Raw genomic sequence first — 15,703 nt, 5'->3', positions numbered from 1 at the left:
TTCCACCCATCCAGATTAAAGAGAAAAATAATAAGAGGGAGCAATTTCTGGGTCAGAAAAGAATTTTTGTGGGACACCAAATGGCAAGTTGAAATGTTTCAAATTCCAACGTTAGAATGGAAACAAGATATCGTTTTTTTGTTGAATAGTCTCTATTTGTATACTTTTTTAGTCACTGACTCATACTGGCTGCATTGGAAAAGTAGATTAATAGTTTCTAAAGAGGGGCATTGTTTGAATTATGAGTGATCCATCCATGCATATCAACAATATTTATTGTAGTCCGTGTCAGTGAAAAATGTGCGCAAATATTGAATCGTGTTACGGACCACGCCCGTTCTTGTTCTCTTTCGTAAGTGGTGAGTGACTTCTATGGATAGTGCTGATGTGGGTGACGTACAGTGAATGTAAACTGGTTAGGCGAATATCACTTGCAGTCTAGTGAGCCCGTATTAGGCATAATAATTATAGTTAAATGAAAAAAAAACAAAAAACATATACCAAATGGCAATAGGAAAATCGTGTATGTAAAACAGCTCTAGTTTTTTTTTTCTTGCCAAAGTAGCTCCAAAACTAATTCCAATTTGTCCCAGTTTTTCGGAACAGTGGGAGAGCTTTCGGTTTCTGTCTAGTTCGAAGTTTAGAAACATCAATCTGGTTCGAGGACGAAAAAGCTATTTAAACAAAATTTACGTATGAAAGACAAATAAAATATGCGAGCTTCTACTTGTAAACGCTTTGGGGTATTTTGTGAAGCTCAAGCCAAATCATCCGTAGCTGGAAGTTTTTAAAATTCGTTGTATTTTTGTAATTTAGTTCCACAAGCAGCTGTTTTTCATAACTAAAGAGGAAAATATGACCTGAAGGACGCACAATTTTTATGTACAGCTACAACTAAAATCACTTTGATTCCGTTTTATTCAAAAACTGCAATACTAAGGGGAATATTAATGCTATATTCGGACTCAGCGCTCAGTTCAATTTATTTCTGGCAAATTTCATCCAATTCCATGACATCAAATTTTTTTCGGATTTCGACAAAAGTGGAAAGGCTATAGCCTTCCCACTTCTTCATTTTTGGCCAAATTTTAAATTTGGCTTAAAATACATGATTTCGATTCAGAATTGAATGCTAATCACGTAAATTAAGTTTATTTTGCAAGTTGCCTTATAGTTTTTGAAGTAAACGAAGAAAATGACCGCGGGAAAATTGCTTCAAAAACCTGCAAAAACTGACACTCGTTGGAATTCATTGAAAAATTCTGAATATACCCAAAATTAAATGCTGATTATACGAATATTGCTATTTTTTTCATTTAGTCAACTGTTTTTTTTTAATACACGACTACTTGTGTTACATCGCACTAAACGCTAGCGCGCCAGTACGTGATAGCGCTTTGTGTATTTGAAATATTCGGTGTATTAAAAAAATCATTGACTTAATGAAAAAATTAACAATTTTCCCGTAATCAGCATTAAATTTTGAGTATATCCTGTGACATTCAACCAATTCCGATGAGTGTCAGTTTTTGCTTAAAATTTTTTTAAGCCCGACTAAATAAGCCCTACTAAATAAGCTCGACTAAATAAGCCCTACTAAATAAGCCCGACTTTTCTTATTTTTTCGTTATATTAAAAACCATAAGGCCCATTGGAAAATAAATTAGATTTTCATGATTAGCATTAAATTCTGCATCGAAATCAAGTATTTTAAGCCAAATTTGGGTAAACATGAAAAAAAAAGTTCAAAGCACTATCACGTACTGGCGCGCTAGCGTTTAGTGCGATGTAGCAAAAATATTCGTGTATTAAAAAAACGGTTGACTTAATGAAAAAAATAGCAATTTTCCCGTAATTATCATTCAATTTTGAGTATATTCTGTGATTATTAACGAATTCCAACGAGTGTCAGTTTTTGCAGGTTTTTGAAGCAATTTTTCCACGGTCATTTCTTTCGTTTAGCTCAAAAACTATATGGCCAATTGAAAAATAAACTTGATTTTCGTTATTAGCATTCAATTCTGCGTCGGAATCATGTACTTTAAGCTAATTGTGAAATTCTGCCAAAAATGATAAAGTGGAAAGGCCTACCATTTTGTCAAAATTAGCAAAAACTGCAATCTCTCGAAATTTGCTGAAGCTGGCCTATGATGATCCAAATTTAACGCTGATAACGAGTACAATATTAGTTTACCCCTAAGTCATGTCTAGATTCTAGTTTGATTGATATTTCCAGCATCGAAACCTATTTTTACGTTCATGTTTTTGTTCATAGGTGGCGTTGGCGACGGTAAACAAACTAAAATCACTTTGATTGCGCATTATTCCGAAACTGCACCACTAAGAAAAAAATTAATGCTATATTCTGAATCAGCGTTCAACGCTGACTATTTATGATGAGTTTAATGCAATTCCGTGAGATGTCACATTTTGCTGATTTTGACAAAAGTGAGAAGGCCTTCCTACTTTTTCAGTTTTGGCTAAAATTTATAAATCCTTTTAAATACATGGTTTTGATTGAGAATTCAATGAGAATCATACAAATGAACATTGTTTTTACGTGCGACTTATAGTTTTTTTAGTTATCCTAGTTTGAGTGATATTTCCAGCATCGGAACCTGTTCTTACGTTATTTCTGTTGATAGATGGCGTTGGCAACGGTAAACAAACTAAAATCACTTAAATTGTGATTTATTCAGAAACTCCACAAATAAGGGGAAAACCAATGCTATATTCGGAATCAGCGTTTAGTTCTAATTGTTTTCTGTGAATTTCATCCAGTTCTATGAGGTTTCATTTTTTTCGGATTTCGACTAAAGTGGGAAGGCTTCCCCCTTTTTCATTTTAGGCAAACTTCTAATTATGGATAAAATTGCACGAATCTTATTCAAAATTTTATGGGGATCACGAAAATCGGTTTCATTTTTGTATGGGACCAATAGTTTTTGCGTTATTCAGGTTCAAAGCAGTCGAGCTAATACCAACCTGATTTCGATTACGTTTTATCAAAACCTGTATAATTTAATCAGTTGCTCAAAATCTTGTTGACAGTTTTCGATCACTTTTTTGAATTTCCTGGTAGGGATTTTGTCTTGATCCTAGTTTAAATTACATTTCCACCATAGAAACTTATTTTTACGATATTTCTGTTCATAGATGGCGTTGGCGACGAAAAAAAACTAAAATCACTTAAATTGCGATTTATTCAGAAACTGCAAAACTAAGGGGAAAACGAATGCTATATTCGGAATTAGCGTTTAATTCTGATTATTTCTGGTGAGTTACATCCAATTCCATGAAATGTCACTTTTGTCGGATTTCGACAAAAGTGGAAAGGCCTTCCCACTTCTTCATTTTTGGCGAAATTCTAACTATGGATAAAATTATACGAACCTTATTCGAAATTAAACGGGGACCACGAGAATCGGCTTCATTTTTGTATGGGACCAATAGTTTTTGCGTTATTCAGCTTCAAAGCAGTTGGGCTAAGGCTACTATGATTCTGTTTTTTATTCAAAAACTGCACAATTAATAGAAAAATAAAGATTTTATTCGTAACCAGCGTTCGAATGTTGCTGGACCGTGTTAGGATCCATCGTATTCCAAGTCAACTTTATAAGCGCAACTTTTTTCAACTAAAAGTTGGGCCTAAAAAATAAGCGAACAAGACAAAATAAGCCCGACTTTTTCGTGATTTTTCTTTTTTTCTTAGAAACTTCAATGTAGCTTTAAAAGCGGACGATTTATACTCGATATTAAACGCGGATCACAAAAATTGACTTTGTTATGAGGCGGGACTGTTGCCACACCCACAAGAAGACACTATCAAAGACTAAAGGTGATTCACGGATGTGGGTTTGCAATGACTCCGAAATGGGTTCTAATTTTTATCCGAAAAAAAGGTAGGAGGTCTCTGAATCGTAAACGTCATAATCAAGGGGAATGACAACACCTACCTTTGCACATTATCCCGAACGAGTTTTTATTGTATAAGCAGATGCCGTTCGATTACCGGATTCCCAGTTAAAGATCCCACTGGCATTTTCTTGCGCAATTAACAATTATAATCATCACGTATGAAAGGGTTCCAGCACAAGGTGCGTCCAACTCAAAATAGCGCCTTACCCGTATTTTCCCATTCAAAATATCAGAGGAAACAGATAAAGTAAATGACGTAAAAGTTAGGGCTCGTTCTTCTCTGTTATTACTTCAACTTTTCACACAACGTTTGAGTTGGTATCCGAAGAGCAAGTTGATGTACGCTGCTGTTCAGTCCGCCTGTGTATGTGAGTACATCATTACAATTTAAGGACAATAACAAATGTCAGTAAAAAATGGTCTCTAGTGAACATTTTTAATATCTCCATTTGACTTCAAGGTTTTCTCAAACGAATGCTCTGTTTTTATTTTTTTTTATTTTTTTTAGGGGCCTCCTTAACAAATGTGCATCCTTATGACTAATGGCTCAACATGGAGTCACATGCTTTTGTAATTGGCATTGACAAAAAAGCTTTAGGGAAAGCAAAAGATTTGACAAGTCGGCAAATTAAATGAAGTGATGCCCATACCCTGTTGTATAAGAAACGGTAATTACAGAACATCGATTCGCATACCACTCCACATGTAAAAAGGCGCTGACGGTATAATTATTGAGATACCGCTAAGTTTCAATTCCAGCACTATGGAAACAGGATGTATTTTGTACTCCATCGACCTTTGTGGAAACGGAATTTCTTGGGTGAGGCTGTAGAAAATGAAATTCTTTTGGCTCGGGTCGTTGTATTGACGTCTCCTCCTAAACCGGTTGGCTTCATTATACAAATATGCAAAGTAACCTTATAGTCACATCCACCAGTTTTCGTTCGTAAAGGGCGTTAACATTTGTTTATGGTGGATGTTTGATGTGCAGTATGTAAAGCAACTGCTGACGCTAGAACAAGCGGATATTGTTGCAAAATCAGCTCTGACGGACGCGAAATCAGCCCGATTGGTAAACAACCTGCTCTGTCACGCCGAGTTTTTTTTTTTCATTTCACTAAATATTAGGCTGACCGCAATGTTCCGCGACGACAGTTTTCACTTTCATTGGCTTTCAGAACGGCCGATGGCTAAACTGGTTAAAGTGATTTGAGTTGTAGCAATAACGAAATTTCTACATAGACCAAAGACAACTCGTTGTTTTTCGGGTCACGTTTGCGTATAGTTACGAAACTATCCGACGTCACATGCCAGATAACAAACGTAATCTAGAAACCAACAATTGTCAGCAGAAGCCATAAATGAAAAATATGGAACGATACCATAATGTTTTGCTTCCGATTTTTGCTTCAACATTTAGTTTATTATGTCACTATCACGAACGTAATCTTTAAGGAATGTAATACATTGCAACACGCCCATTGTCGGATAGGGCCGCAAATACCCCGTACAAAAGGTATATGCCTAAACAGGTAATGTGATACATATGACGTCATCTTTGCTTGAAGAGCTACATAAAATTCTTTAATCTATGGGGTAAAACGAAGAAACTGGCAAGAAAATTTGATTGCCGTGTCGTCGCCCTACCTATTTCTTTCATTCGGCTTGTTGGCTGGCTTCTATTTATCAGAGCGTTCAATATCAGTCGACTCCGGCGATACACTCGATCACGAGAATCTGATTTTAACGTTAAAAGTGAGTTCGTGTAATAGAACCCGCCCCTCAAAAGTGAATGGCAATAAGAATAAAATTTCTGAGAGATACTTCGGTAAGCTCCGAGGCTGTTGTCAACCGCTGACTACTGGAGTCCCACGATATTTTGCGTCTGTTTATACCCATCAAGTCCTTCTTCATTTCAAAAACGCCAATTTCCTCCCACGACTTGCCACATAAAAAAATAATCCGGCTTCGTTTCATTTGAGATTCAATATGGAAATGGCTTACCTGGGTAGACCATATGTGAAGCTTATCATCAGCACCGATGGATGCTAGATATTGAGCGTTTGGTGAAAACGAGACGTCGTGTATCATTCGATTGTGTGCAGGGAAAGTAGTGGGAATGGATTCGGGTTCCGGTTTCCATACGGTGATACATCCGCTACCGAGGCCACTACAAAGAAATTAAACAGCAGACCTCCCATAAAAAATGTTATTCTTTAAAATCATAGGAAAAAGCTACTACTTCACAATCGATTAGCCAAGCTATAATACGTAACGCACCACGCAATCAAATGATATTTAGATGCGCCCGTGGAAGAGGACGTATTTGCGTCCGAACATGGATACCACGAAAGAGACAAGCAGCTGGGTTTCGCGTTTAATTCGCAATGCACAGAGATCTGGGTGCCCTCTTTCTTCCAAATCTGCATTACCCAAAATGGCATTAAGATTTTATTTTATTTTTTCAGCGTAGATCAATAACAAAAGCTGGATTGATATTGCCTTCAGGGTGCCTTCTGATGATCCGGAGGCCAGCATTTTAGAGCGTTCGTTCCATGCCACAACTCCAACTTCACCCTATTGTGAAACAAGTTAAAAATCACTGATACATACTGGATCAAATAATTCAAAATTACAATGTGGAGCAGCTGTTTGGGGTTTGCCGATAAACTAGTGCCGTTCATAATGGTGAAAATGCGGATTTTTCCGTCACAGGCGAGGGCCACTTCATCGTGCGAGATCCAGGCAACATCTCTGATGTGATAAGTCGTTCTCAATTTGGTTTCAACCGTTTCTTCTTCGTCGATCGCTCCGTTCCAAACCAAAAGTCCTCCCTTATGTCCGGAATCACGCCTGGCTCGCCGACGCGTCTTTTCAAACGAAGTGAAAAACTGATTAAAGCCCAAAACAGAGGGAGAATCGTAACAGTAAATGTAACAGTATATGAATAAATCATTGAACCTCATGACGAAAATTGGCCACAAACATGTGGGTAGCAAATGGGCTCCAATAAATGTTTCCGACGTTATCTCCAAGCTGGACGCTATCAAAGTTGATTTCCTTGTTTTGATACGTCCATAAAATGACGGACCCCTTATCAGTACTAGCTGCTAACAGAGTTCCATTTACCTATAAAAAAAAACAAGGGGAAAGGGACAAGAATTAAATGAGATGTTATTAACGTTTGAAAACAGGAAAGACGTACATTCCATTCCATGTTGATCAGGGCAAATGATGTCGAGAGGTGGTCGTGTACGGCCGACAAGGTTTCACGATCCCAGCTTAGAAAAGGCGTTTCATCAATTTCATTTGTAATGAGAACGACACTTCCATCGTGGAAGCCAACGGCTAAAACGGGATCGACGGGATGAAAGACACATGTCGTCACTCTATTATCGGGCATCGATTGGTTGCACAATTTAGATCTCACATGAAACACGGGCGTTCTAGTGGAGCCTGCATACACATAGAGGTACAGTCAATGGCGATCGAATATGCAATTCGGTTAAATGGCGGTATATTAAAAGAGCGCCATCACCCGCGTAGACTTAATTTGAAGTGTATATTACTTAATCGCTGGCGAAACTGAAGCTTTTCCAAGACTTTGTCAAGTCCCAGCCTTTCTTTCGGATTGAATCTGATCATTTCCCGCGCGATATCGAGTAAATAGTTGAGCCCAGGATCGCCTGTTTCAAAACATATCACTTCAGCAAAACTCATTTGGCTTGAAATTTAAATTTAAATATACCTCTTTCTATGTTGACGGGTCTATCATGACGGATATTGCTGGGTACGTCGATAGCACCAGCGCCAAACGGATGAATGCCGCGAGTGACGTAATAGAAAGTGACACATCCCGTGGCAAAAATGTCGCTACTGGGCGACCCTTTAGCTTGAAACATAGTACCCATTTGCAATGAATTGTCAGTTAACTGTAACAATTCGGGTGGCATCCACAGTTGGCTTCCTTTGAATCCACTCATGCTGCATGTTTCGTTAGTGCTCAGGTGCTTGCTCAATCCGAAATCGGACAGTTTAACAAGCACAGGGGTTGTCGTGCCATAGAAGAGAACGTTCTCCGGCTTGATGTCTCGATGGACCAATTTCTGCGTGTGGATGTAACGAAGGCCTTCCGTCATTTGGCGCAAAATTTTGGCATCTGATGGTAATTCCGCACCGACGTAGGTGTCATCGCAAAGTTGTTCCAATGTTCCATTGCACAGCTCTAGAACGATATACCTGAACGCCGTGCGCACAATTTAACACTGCCTTGCAACTCTTTTGATCCTGAGTAGATAATATACGTACCTGAAATCGCTAGACTGTTCGACTGTCAAAATTTTCAAGACGTTCTCGTGATCCAGCTGAGTCTGCAATGCCACTTCCCGGTTAAGTGGATCAACATTCTCCAATACGATTCTTTTAACGGCGACAGTTTCATCGTTGTAAGTGCCACGATACACAACTCCGAAACCCCCTTTGCCAAGCACACTGTCCTTGTTGTACTTGATATTACCCGACCATGGCTTTGGAAAATCGCATTGAGCGGCTGTCGAGAATGCCATAGTGTTTCGGTGTGTCGAGAGAAATCTATACTAACATGACCAACGAAATGCAACTGACAGTAAAGCTATTTTCGCTCCGATAATACGAGAAGCGAGAACACGCTTCTCAAATGCGTTAACACCTTTTTATTCGTTTGATATGCTCCCGTGTATCATTTGCGGTTGACATTTCAAACTTATGACGAGTTTTCGAACGCCCAAGATAAGTATTTATATTGATAATATATTTACTAAACATTTCAATGTCTTATCTGCTTGGCATTTTTCAGCATTCCATTAGCTCCCGATTTCCCTTCAGATTTTCATATGTTAACGCACTGTTTTCCATCTCATCACCATCGTCACTTTTACAAAATTCCTTTTCAATCGTGGGCCTTTCGTATCAAATTACAAATGTATTTTGGTTCTGTCAGGTCGGCAAGTTATTATTAGCCATGCAAATCATGAAACATTTCTGACTTTTGCAAGTATAGCAGATAACAAAACAATCAACCCGAGCCGAAGCAGCATATTCAATTATGCGCAAAAAACAATTTTTTCAAGCCAACGAAAGAGATATAACGTGAGAATCAACTTGCGGTTGCGTTTTTTTTTCTTCTAACCATGCGAACTTAACCACCATTTTACTTGAAAAACAAAAACAAAAAACAATATATCAACGTGGAAAACGATAGCGTTCTTCGGAATGCGAATTCGGATACAAGGTGCTTATTATTTTAGAAATGTTAGAATGCACGATTTTTACTTTCAAACCAAGTTTAAAAAAAAAAATAAAAAACAATTTACCTGAATATGACTGCTCAGCGTGAGAAATTGGATCTTGTTGGCTGTGTTATCAATCAATCTATACGGTTTCCCACTCTCGTTCTGAATAATAACAGCCTTTGTAAACATCTTGAACGGTTTATGTATATCAGCTCGGTCGAATTCGATTAAAAACCAAACGATTTGCTCTCGTGTCTCCACGTCAACCAGAAAGCGAACTCGAAGTGGGTCCACTTTTCCTCACCGCAAAACGTAATCAACACAAAATTATCCAAGGTTTTGATAGCTCACCATTTCACCGAATATATCTACGACAGTACATTCCTCCATCATTTGGTATTGCTCGTTAGTGCTGATAGACTTGTTACAAAAGTATATAGCGGTCCTCTGTTGAGTGCTCCACATTCATTAAATTCAGCCTTGACGATGCCGGGAATTTCGTTTCAAAGAAAGATGCAAAAATTTCCTATCGATTGACACACCCCACCAACGTAAAAGAACCTTCAACTCTTGAGTCAGAAATTTCGAAGAAAAAAATCTTTTCTCCGTTGTGGGTCAGCCGTCGTACACGCCCTATCACGATTGCCTCACGGCGAAATGTGTTGTTTAGTCGTTGTAAAAGAATTCAAAAAGCAAAAAAAGAATCACGAAAATAAAAGAGTAAATCGTTATTTGACTAAAAAAGAAAAAAAAAAAAAAAAAGAGCAACAATTTGCAACCCCCTTTAGCATTAGCCTTGGCTTCTGAGAGGCCACAAGGCGGGGTCTTTGATTGGAAACGGTTGTCGTTCCGAAAAGAGGCAGATTTTCAACTCCAACACGGCCTTTAGGCTCTGCGTACATTAACACAAGATTTACAATCAAGAAGTTTTGCTCTACTAACAGTCGGGCTATATGATTAGCGCTACACCTGAAACCCATTTTTTTCTTAAGGCGGTGTCATTTTCAATATTGTCTTATACTGAAAAAAAAAAAGAGGAACAAGGGCTCACAAACAATTTTCGTTCACAGACGAAAAATCACGATGAACAGACACGCAAAATGTCTGTTGAGAATTCTTTTCGCCTTGAAAGGTGAAAATGGATGACAATAAAGGCACATCAAAACGTCCCCTTTTTTCTTTCCAGGTCGCTCCTTCAAAGTATATATATGTATAAGTATGGCCCTCACGCAGACACTCTTCGTTTTTAAGAAGAAGCAACAAAAAAAAAAATATATATCCTGTGGTCTAACCGCAAAAACTCGAGAGGAAAACATTTGCCTTTGTCGCGTTATCCGAACGACGAGTTGAACCGTTTCTCGTTCCTCTTTCGTGCAATAGGTTGACGCTTTTAAAATGAAAACAAAAATGAATTGCTGGATGATGTGGTCAATTACGTTCAATTATTTATTAAGTTTAAATTTTCAAAAAAGAAAATGAACTTCTCCTATGGACAGGGCGGCCACATTTGCTGGAGCGTTCATTGTTCTTGATTGCCGAACAGAGTTAGCATTTATTTATTTTCGGCCTTGAAAAAAGATAACTAGTTATCTTCACTGACGCCCCCGATAAAAAGAAATGTTATTCAACACGATTCTCCTTTAGCGGGTCGCAACGTGCGCTATAGGGTCCCGGAGGAAACGAACGGGACGGACAGACACATTCTCTGAATTCACGGGCAGTTCTTGTTTCTTGTATTTATACAAAGATGTAGTGTTTCGCAAACAGACGGCCTTGTTTTTCTTTCAGGGAATGATGGAATAATTATCGTTTCTGCTTTGGGCTCATTGTAAATGAAATGCTGTGCAAGCCAGATAATTCTTTTTTTGTGTGTGTGTGCTCAAATCATTCTCAATGCCGCCCTCCCATCATTTCGAATTACAGTTGAAACTGATTTTGTTATACATCAAGAGTTCCCTTTTTTTTTTGCGAAAGACATTTCAGATTTGCATGCGCTCGAGTGATAAATAAATAAATAGGGCAAGCCCGATGATCTGTTTCTTTTTTGTTGGGGTATGGCGTGTTTTACCCGTATGTAAAAATTAATGTTCCACCATGGCACGTTCGCGTGAAAAAAAAAATATATTCTATACTTTTGCGTGTTATACACGAAATAGCAATAAGAATTTTTTGGAGTTTGACCCCGCTTTTTTTTCAATTAAATTCAACAGGGCGCTTTCTCTTTTGCTGATTTTAAACTATTTTTCATTTCTTTTTATTTTTACAACTTGTTTTTTTTTATTGCCTAATTTATGCGAACTGAAAAGCGCGGTAGCAAAAATGATGAGAAATCAAAGGCAAATTTCCTCGAGCGCACCGGTTTTTATTTGTTTCGTCCAATTTGAGCAATGAACAGTTTTGTTTGCGTGATTCCCCTTTTTTTTTGGATGGGATTTTCGCGGTGCTTGCTTCTGTGAATGAGCTCGCGATTACCATAAACCTTCCTGCGAGACTCGGGGAAGGTAAAAAAAAATATATATATTACGCATGTGTGTAACTGGGAAAAGGAGAGCGATGCATCATGCGTGTCTAAGAACAGGCGTTTGCTGTTCGGGTGGGGTAATGTGTACCAACAAATCAACGGGAGTGCGTCAAAACGAACAAAAAAAATTGACCCAGTTATATTTTCTTTTTCAGAAAAAAAAAAAACGAACTTGAACAAAAAAGGAGAATTTTATAAAAACCGGTTTTTCTTGTTTTTTTCTTGTTTTTTTTTTTAATATCCTGTGTAAGGAACTCTGGCGCCACTCTACATTTTTTTTTAAAGCAATTCAATTGCTCGATCATAAAAAAAAAATGAATTTTTTAGAAATGGAAATTCACGGTTTTCCTGCAAGTGACTGGAACAACAGAACAATTTCACGGACAACCGGTAGACATTTTCGGTTGAAAAAAAAAGGGAAGTCTAAAATATAAACCATCGGCATACCATATGTAGATAGACCACCTTCAACCGCAAGAATGTTGTTCTTTAACTATATATATATTTTTTTTTTGCGAATTACAGAAAAATCCCCTCAACTGAAAATGAACGACGAAGTGTTATCCCATAGAAAATTAACGAACCACCACTCTCAAAAACCTCAGCCGTACCGACCACCAATAAAATGAACGTCGGTATGAAACTGCAGGAAAATACAACAACAACAAAAACCAGAAAGAAAAGGAAAGAATATTCGAAAAGCAAAAAAAAAAAAAAACAACACCAAATCCATTTTGAAAAGCTGGATGACATTGAAAATTGTATAATAATCAAAACAAAAAACAAGGAATTATGTTTTGCAGCGGTTGCGGAGGTCGTAGAGAGTTAGCGCGACGGCCATCGGACGATGTCCGGTCTAATACTCTACTAAAATCTTATGGACGCATAGCTTAAGGCGCTTGTCCAGGTGTGGCCATCTGATAACCTCGCATTAGACACACGTTTTTTAAGAAACAGACACACACACACACACATAACACACACAAAAAGGAACACTTATGGACGCGTTGAAAGCGTGTATCAATCATCTCCGATCCAGTACATACTTAACAGTTCAACGGTAAACGGATCAAGGTGGTGCAAGTGAAAACACTTCGGCCTTCCCTTTTTTTCTTTCTGCGGGAGAAATTTTTGTTGTGCCGCTCGCATCGAACTTTAATCTGTCTGGGTTGGCCCAGCCCTGTTTGAACTTTGAACGCGTTACGAACATTTTCTCTCGTCGATGTGTCGCCGTCATTTTAAAGAATAAAAAAAATTGCGTGAGATTTCCGGGAGTGGTCGACGTATCGTTGGGAATTCCATCGCAATTTCGCATGTCCGATTTTTTTTTAATGATTGAACGCATAATTCGAGCCCGAAGCTGACGACGAAATGTTTTCGTATTGTGTTAGACTTATTTGCCAACAAGCGACGGCGACGCACATGTAATCGAAAAGGAAAAAAAAAAACGAGCAAGAGAGAGAGAAAGGGCTGAACCAAGGACATTAAAGGCACGCCGCTACGGCCGCAACAGCCGCAGCCCTGCCGCAAGCGCGTGACACGTAAATTTATAAAAACGTGTGAGTTTGCAGCGAATGAATTCAAACGTTCTTTAGTCGTCGCATTCAACGCAAGTTCCAGAACGGACAGTGTCGTCTCTTTCTCCATCATGGTAAAGTATTAAGAAAAAAAATCAAATGATCCCGCGCTGAGTTCATTTGGATCGTTCAAAACCCAATCACGGATTTTCTTTTTTTGCCGTGTTTCTTTTGTTTTTGTTTTTTTTTTGTTTTTTTTTTATTTGCACGCAGTTATCTACAAAAGTGCTACTGGCTATTCTGTTTGTTGTGATGGCCAGTCAGGCGCATCCAGTGTCTCGCCCGTCTCCTGGATTCTCTTATTTCAGCCGGAGCAACAAGTTGCTCTACAATCACGAAATGGTGCCGACAACGCCCAAGTCAGCCTACCGTTCGGCCATCGGAGCATCGGGTAAGATCTATAATGAAGCAATCACTAACAAGCCCAAAACAGGACCGTACGGAATGACGTTTTTCAAACGCAAATCGGCCGGCGGACGCAACAAAACGGAGATCGTCGACACGTTAGCGAAGAAGGCCGATTTAGTGGAGGTGAAGAAAGCCAATCATTACGAAAAGAAAATCGATAAATACTTTAGACAATCATCGGCTCTGGCTGGAAATAAAACTGAAGTTCCAGCCGACGATGTCGCCGTAAAGAAATCAATCGTGAAGGTATCGGCCAACGCGACGGAGGCTGCGGCCGTTAAATTGCCGTTAGAATTGGCTGAAGTGAAGGCATCCGAGAAATCGGAGGAAGAATCTCCCGACCATGAGAAATCGGAAGAAGAAGAATCTTCCGACAAAGCGAAAAGCGAAGGCAAATCGTCGGAAGAATCTTCGGAAGAATCGTCAGAAGGATCGGGATCCTCGTCGGAAGAATCTTCGGAAGAATCATCGGAAGAGTCTTCCGAAGAATCATCCGGTGAATCCTCTTTAGAAGAAGAAGAAGAGTCGGAAGGTGATGGACCGAAATCATCGGGACGGACACCCAATGGAACCGTCGACTCGGCCGACGTGTTCCCCGAAATGCAGCGCCTCCACAAGAAGTACGGCATCACGACGAAGGGAACCCAACTGCTATTCATTTCTGGATTGCATCCGTCGCAGCAAACCAATAACAAGACGCTGTCTGCAACGACGCCCGAAGCCAAGAAAACGGATAAAGCCGTCCGTGAAAAATCGATCGCTTCAACCGCGGAGAACGATCGTCAAACGTCGACGACCGAATCGAGCGAGAAGAAAAGCCAAGCCGTTCCGGCGGTGGTGGTGGATGCGACACGGCGCGTTGATTGGTCACCCGAGCTGAAAGTGAAAGACGAACAGATTGAGGAGGTGCCAATCAAACCGAAAGTTCGCGGTCAGCATCTGTTCTTCTCGGCGATGAACCGAGGCAGACCAGCGACGACCAGCAGTGTGGCAACGTCGCAAGCGCGTGTTTACAGCTCGGCTCAAGCGCCGAACGCGACCGGGAGGGCTTCCTCGCAGCCGAGGCAAAGAACGCCGATCGGCCTGACACCTGGCGGGACACATCAAGCGAATTGGGACGATGATTTCTTCCCATCCATATCGAAACCTGTCAATAACAATGCGTTGCGATTTTTCCGCTCAACCGCATCGGCTTCGAGGGCCCGCACTTTAGCGAGAACTGGTTGAAAACAGACAAGGTCGACTTTCACCCCACCCCCCGTCCAGCGGCATCCAGCAGCACCTACCATTTCATCATATCTAGGACAAATTTTTATTATTCTTCAATTTGCATGTGGCTATTTTTATTATTTGTATTGGCATCGTATTTATTGATACTTCTGCTGGATTATTTTATTGGAAAATAATGTCCAGCACCCTGGAGTATATATCGTAATTGAGTTTTTTTAATTTTTTTTCAAAGGACGTGTGCACAGAATGTGAACGTTCGTCGATGTCACAATGTCATTGCTTTGTATATTTTTGGGTAAATTAATTCTAAATGCGATTTGATATCAAAAATAGTTCGCCATTAACACCCCGCCCCCCAACCATCCCTTGCTTCATTCTATTTTTTTGTTTGTTTGTAAGGAAACAATAAACGGATTTTTACAGTACACATCCCTACAAGAGAAACAAAGCTGCAGCCATCAATTTCAATTGTTTTCGATTGCCCTCGCTTTCGCTCTTTGATCAGTGAAACCAACGGAATAAAACAAACAAGTGAAACGGACATTTTATTTTTTTTTTTTTTTTTTTTTTTTTTTTTTTTAGAAATCATCGCATTCGAGACGCTTTAATCCACTCACGCACGATCGATTGTCTGAAACAGGATTCCTGCCCCAAACTCAATTTAATGTCTTTCAATTATTTCTTGTTGAACCAAAAAAATCATTTGCAGTTGCTTTCACATTTTTGGCGAGCTGCAGACAGTTGTGACTTCGCCATCGGTTATTAATTATAGTCCCCCA

At 39.4% G+C, this 15,703-nt stretch overlaps 2 protein-coding genes and 1 long non-coding RNA gene across 3 annotated transcripts; 1 reads left to right on the top strand and 2 right to left on the bottom strand.

Moving 5' to 3' along the window:
• Positions 1-5,579: 5,579 nt before the first annotated feature.
• LOC132087838 (uncharacterized) lies at positions 5,580-6,335 on the bottom strand. The gene is made up of 4 exons (XR_009420690.1): positions 6,199-6,335; positions 5,923-6,088; positions 5,743-5,859; positions 5,580-5,655 (listed from the first exon to the last, which is right to left on the bottom strand). It is a non-coding gene; the product is annotated as an uncharacterized LOC132087838 (long non-coding RNA).
• A 34-nt stretch (positions 6,336-6,369) lies between these two features.
• On the bottom strand, positions 6,370-8,484 carry LOC130693119 (serine/threonine-protein kinase unc-51-like). Its single transcript, XM_057516239.2, has 7 exons — positions 8,227-8,484; positions 7,667-8,157; positions 7,488-7,604; positions 7,124-7,374; positions 6,880-7,047; positions 6,555-6,788; positions 6,370-6,495 (listed from the first exon to the last, which is right to left on the bottom strand). Exons 1-7 carry the CDS (start codon positions 8,481-8,483, stop codon positions 6,370-6,372), a joined length of 1,644 nt encoding a protein of 547 aa, XP_057372222.2. The 5' UTR covers position 8,484.
• Positions 8,485-13,219: 4,735 nt separating this feature from the next.
• Positions 13,220-15,349, top strand: LOC130693394 (histone H3.v1-like). The gene is made up of 2 exons (XM_057516524.1): positions 13,220-13,360; positions 13,500-15,349. Exons 1-2 carry the CDS (start codon positions 13,358-13,360, stop codon positions 14,919-14,921), a joined length of 1,425 nt encoding a protein of 474 aa, XP_057372507.1. The 5' UTR covers positions 13,220-13,357; the 3' UTR covers positions 14,922-15,349.
• Positions 15,350-15,703: the final 354 nt, after the last annotated feature.

The sequence above is a fragment of the Daphnia carinata genome, chromosome 3 (assembly GCF_022539665.2).
Source record: "Daphnia carinata strain CSIRO-1 chromosome 3, CSIRO_AGI_Dcar_HiC_V3, whole genome shotgun sequence".
Taxonomy (NCBI): domain Eukaryota; kingdom Metazoa; phylum Arthropoda; class Branchiopoda; order Diplostraca; family Daphniidae; genus Daphnia; species Daphnia carinata.
This window is presented reverse-complemented; position numbering and strand designations above follow the sequence as displayed.

What these genes read in the sequence shown, in the direction of transcription:
- LOC130693119 (XM_057516239.2), bottom strand. Translation starts at nt 8,483, where the DNA reads ATGGCATTCTCGACAGCCGCTCAATGCGATTTTCCAAAGCCATGGTCG. An exon ending in GAACAGTCTAGCGATTTCAG is followed by an intron (nt 8,158 to 8,226) that starts GTACGTATATTA and finishes CACGGCGTTCAG; the next exon opens with GTATATCGTTCTAGAGCTGT. An exon ending in TGGCCAATTTTCGTCATGAG is followed by an intron (nt 6,789 to 6,879) that starts GTTCAATGATTT and finishes TCGTTTGAAAAG; the next exon opens with ACGCGTCGGCGAGCCAGGCG.